This window comes from Nerophis lumbriciformis, linkage group LG04, assembly GCF_033978685.3.
Source record: "Nerophis lumbriciformis linkage group LG04, RoL_Nlum_v2.1, whole genome shotgun sequence".
Taxonomy (NCBI): domain Eukaryota; kingdom Metazoa; phylum Chordata; class Actinopteri; order Syngnathiformes; family Syngnathidae; genus Nerophis; species Nerophis lumbriciformis.
In genome coordinates this window covers 51227501-51232500 of record NC_084551.2, presented here as the reverse complement: position 1 = coordinate 51232500, position 5000 = coordinate 51227501, and the positions used below count along the sequence as shown (strand labels likewise).

Below are 5000 nucleotides of genomic sequence, written 5' to 3'. Positions count from 1 at the left end.
TTTTTCTTGTGACACCTGTGAACAAAACTTATGAGTGTGTGTGCGTGTGTGTGTGTGTGTGGGTGTGGGTGTTGTCTTTATGGGGTATTGTGTGTGGAAATTTGAGGCCAAAAATTAATGCTTTAGGGTTTTTCTTGTGCCACCTGTGAACAAAACTTATGACTGTGTGCGTGCGTGCGTGCGTGCGTGTGTGCGTTTATGGGGTATTGTGTGTGGAATTCTGAGGCCAAAAATGAATGCTTTAGGGTTTTTCTTGTGACATCTGTGAACAAAACTTATGACCCTGTGTGTGTGTGTGTGTGTGTGCGCGCGTGTGCGTGTGTGTGTGTGTTTATGGGGTATTGTGTGTGGAATTTTGAGGCCAAAAATTAATGCTTCATGGTTTTTCTTGTGACACCTGTGAACAAAACTTATGACCGTGTGTGTGTGTGTCTTTGTGGGGTATTGTGTGTGGAATTCTGAGGCCAAAAATGAATGCTTTAGGGTTTTTCTTGTGACACCTGTGAACAAAACTTATGACCGTGTGTGTGTGTGTGTGTGTGTGTGTGTGTGTGTGTGTGTGTGTGTGTGTGTGTGTGTCTTTGTGGGGTATTGTGTGTGGAATTTTGAGGCCAAAAATTAAGGCTTTAGGGTTTTTCTTGTGACACCTGTGAACAAAACGTGTGTGTGTGTGTGTGTGTGTGTGTGTGTGTGTGTGTGTGTGTGTGTGTGTGTGTGTGTGTGTGTGTGTGTGTGTGTGTGTGTGTGTGTGTGGAATTTTGAGGCCAAAAATTAAGGCTTTGGGGTTTTTCTTGTGACACCTGTGAACAAAACTTATGACCGTGTGTGTGTGTGTGTTGTTCAGGTACAAAGACCTTCATGTGTATCAGCTGGAGTTTCCCACCAGAGTTATTGAGTGGACGTCAGGGAAAAGTGAGTAAATGAATTGAGCTTGTTGGTTCTTGTTAGAGCAGACGTGAAATGGATTGGACGTACCGAGGCGACGCAGTGGGGGAGCGCCCACACTCGTCATTCGGTGGCGACCACTTGGACTCTTCATACACGACACGCAACTACGCCCCGGACGCCGCCCGGCATGGTTACGCGGTTGGACAGTGGACGCCTTCCCCGGGAGGCGACGTGTCCTCTCCCGGGTTTCCGTACGCCTTCCCTCCTCCTTTCCCGCCGCCACCGTCGAGCCACGCCGCTAATCAACAACCTCCTCCTTCAGGCTTCTTCCCAAACACGTACGCGGCGCCAACGCGTCCGCCGTTTGTCCCCAGTTTCAGTTGGACGCCGCAAAACAGCGTTGCCGTTTGTCCTGTGGATGAAGCGACTGTGCAGAGGAAGCAGGATGAAGAATGGCTGGCTCACTTCCTGCGGAACACGTCTTGTGTGGCGAAGGATGCAAAGACGCCGCTGTCGGGTCCCGACCTCAAAGATGTCCTACGGGAGGCGTCTCATCTGGTGTCCAGGCTGTCGGACGCCTGCCAGTCGCTCACGAACAACCTGGACGACAACGGCGTGTGGGCTGTTGCCTACGGCGACGCCTTACGTTTGAAGGCCGACATGCAAAGCAAACTGTCAAGCCTGGCGGAACGCTCCGAAGTCCACAAGCGGAAGATGCGAGATAGGAGAGCGCGGCGCCTGAGAAGCAGGAAGCTGGCGGCGATGGAGCGAGCGGCGAGAGAGACGCGCATGGCGGAGAAAGAGGGCGCCATTGACAAGTGGAGGATGAGGCGGGTCCACCAGGTGGAGGAGAAGAAGAAGGCGCGCGAGCTGAAGATGGCCGCCGACGCCGTCCTCTCCGAGGTGCGCAAGAAGCAAAGCGACATCAAGCGCATGCAGGACGTGCTCAAGTCCCTGGAGAAGCTGCGCCGGCTCAGGAAAGACGCGGCTATGAGGAAAGGCATCGCCACTGAGCCGGAGGCCGAGGCGGCGTTCCAAAGCCAGCTTGAGGCGCTGAGGCGCGTGACCAAGACCAGGACGGCCATCTACACGGCGGAGGAGAAGGCGCTGATGGTGATGCTGGACAGCAGGCAGGAGGAGCAGAGGAAAGAGCTGAGGAAGAAGGACCGCGAGAAGCGGCTGTACGCGCAGCAGCAGGCGGACGCCATGTTGTTCGGGGAGCGAGTGTGCGCCGACGCCGCCCTGCAGGCCTTCACCGACTACTACACGCAGTCCGAGTCCTCGCTGCACGCCTTGCTTCAAGTGAGGCGGCAGTGGGACGTCTTCTTGGTGGGCGAGGGCTCGCATCACGAAGGGAACGCCATACCTCAGGGATGGGTCCTCCCCGAGCCCCCGTCGCACCCCGCATGGGCCTCGGCTTTAGTCTGAACATGTCCACCGCACCGCTATACAAACCACAACCACTAGATAAAAAAATAAATATTTTCCATATATTAGCCGCACCGGACTATAAATTGTGAAATGAGTTATTTACACAGTAATATTCTGTAAATGTTTATTTACATACCTTAATTGTTTCCAAACATTGCCTGTAACATGGCAGTAAAACGGCTGATCAAACAAAACAGAAGTCATCGTCATGGACCCAGCTGTGGAAGATAGCCCTCCAATCAGCTAAACAGACTCAATAACTCCTTACCAAACATAATACAAAAAGAATGTCATTGTAAGTTAATAATACTAACACAGACACTCGTAAACGTGTTAGCATATTAGCTAATGCCAACGACGCTAGCCTCATTACATTACAAATATGCATGAAAACACTCCTACAGACGTCACACACGGGACGGTTTAGTAAGTAAGAATTGTTTTAGTTATATTGTAAAACGTACAAACGTTGCTTGGGGTGATGAAGGAAGAATCCGTACGAGTAAAAACGTTATGGACAGGTACGGAACGGCGTTTGTACTTCCGGATCAAAGCTTTAAAACAGCAGGAATTCAAACTCACCCAGCAGCAGCTGCAGTGAGCGAACTCGTCCAAAAGATGGCGCCACAGCTGGAGCAATTAGACACCGTTTAAGTGTCTCATGAAAACTATTTGTTTTATGGCCGTCAGCAAAGAATAATCCATAAATTAACTACGGCGTTTTATAAGCCGCAGGGTTGAAAGCGTAGGAAAAAAGTAGCGGCTAATAGTCCTGAATTTACGGTAGTTTTTCTGCGAAGATGACATTATTTTCCAACGTTGACAGCCATTATTTCTACAAGCGAAAAACATTTACAGCTAATGTGTGGGCTGAGATAGGCTCCAGCACCCCCCGCGACCTCAAAAGGGACAAGCGGTAGGAAATGGATGGATGTGTGGATTTTTATATGCGACACTTTGCTACAAATCACATTAAAAGTGTTTTTGTTTTTTTAAAACTCAGAATGTGCTGTCTTTTCTTGGAATTGTTTATGTAATGCCCATTAGAAAATGTGACTGTTGGCAAGGAGGGAAAGTGTGATGATAGCCATAGAATTTACTGCCACATCATTTCAGGGGTGTCCAAAGTGCGGCCCGTTGCACAATGGTTAGCGTTCTACTAGCACGGTAGCTTTATTTTGCAGGTACACACCTCTGCAACTAATATTTTGTTACTTGCCGAATGCTACCTGTTAGCATTAGCATGCTAACAGGTAGGTTTTTAGCTAATTTGATGTATATTAACTTTTTAAACACATTTTTCAGGTCCACACCACAAAGTAATATATTTGGGTACACGGCGCATGCTACAGTTAATATTTAGCATGCTAACATTTGCATGCTAGCTTTTTTTCAAAGCAAATTTTACAGGTATACATCTCAGTGTCATATATTTTGGTATTTCCCTAATGCTAAGTAAGCGGGCTATTGTTAGCATGCTAGCTTTTTTTCAAAGCAACTTTTTACAGTGTCATATATTTTGGTATTTCCCTAATGCTAACTGTAAGCGGGCTATTGTTAGCATGCTAGCTTTTTTTCAAAGCAACTTTTTACAGTGTCATATTATTTGGTATTTCCCTAATGCTAACTGTTAGCATGCTAGCTTTTTTTCAAAGCAAATGTTTACAGGTATACATCTCAATGTGGTATATTTTGGTATGTCCCTAATGCTAGCTGTAAGAGGGCTATTGTTAGCATGCTAGCTTTTTTCCAAAGTAAATTTGTACAGGTATACATCTCAATGTGGTATATTTTGGTATGTCCCTAATGCTAACTGTAGGCGGGCTATTGTTAGCATGCTAGCTTTTTTTCAAAGCAAATTTCTACAGGTATACATCTCAATGTCTTATATTTTGGTATGTCCCTAATGCAAACTGTAAGCGGGCTATTGTTAGCAAGCTAGCTTTTTTTCAAAGCAAATTTTTACAGGTCATATATTTGGTATGTCCCTAATGCTAACTGTAAGTGGGCTATTGTTAGCATGCTAGCTTTTTTTCAAAGCAAATTTTTACAGGTATACATCTCAATGTCGTATATTTTGGTATTTCCCTAATGCTAACTCTTAGCATGCTTGCTTTTTTCCAAAGCAAATTTTTACAGGTATACATCTCAATGTCGTATATTTTGGTATGTTCCTAATGCTAACTGTAAGCGGGCTATTGTTAGCATGCTAGCTTTTTTTCAAAGCAAATTTTTACAGGTATTCATCTCAATGTCGTATATTTAGGTATTTCCCTAATGCTAACTGTTAGCATGCTAGCATTTTTTCAAAGCAAATTTTTTACAGGTATACATCTCAATGTTGTATATTTTGGTATGTCCCTAATGCTAACTGTAGGCGGGCTATTGTTAGCATGCTAGCTTTTTTTCAAAGCAAATTTTTACAGGTATACATCTCAGTGTCGTATATTTTGGTATTTCCCTAATGCTAACTGTTGTTAGCATGCTAGCTTTTTTTCAAAGCAAATTTTTACAGGTCATATTTTGGTATGTCCCTAATGTTAACTGTAAGCGGGCTATTGTTAGCATGCTAGCTATTTTTCAAAGCAAATTTTTACAGGTATACATCTCAATGTCGTATATTTTGGTATGTCCCTAATGCTAACTGTAAGCATGCTAGCTTTTTTTCAAAGCGAATTTTT

The 5000-nt window shown here is 45.2% G+C and overlaps 1 protein-coding gene across 3 annotated transcripts in view; it reads left to right on the top strand.

Annotated features, from left to right (window-relative positions):
- LOC133603523 (WD repeat-containing protein 73-like) overlaps positions 1–5000 on the top strand; it is a 39947-nt gene that overhangs the window by 10678 nt on the left and 24269 nt on the right. For 2 of the 3 annotated variants that reach the window (XM_061956789.2, XM_061956779.2), the window contains exon 2: positions 845–912. In XM_061956789.2, the coding sequence (XP_061812773.1) occupies positions 845–912 (68 nt within the window). Of the gene's footprint in view, positions 1–844; positions 4062–5000 lie in introns of those variants that run through there. The other variant, XM_061956773.2, reaches the window with a different exon arrangement.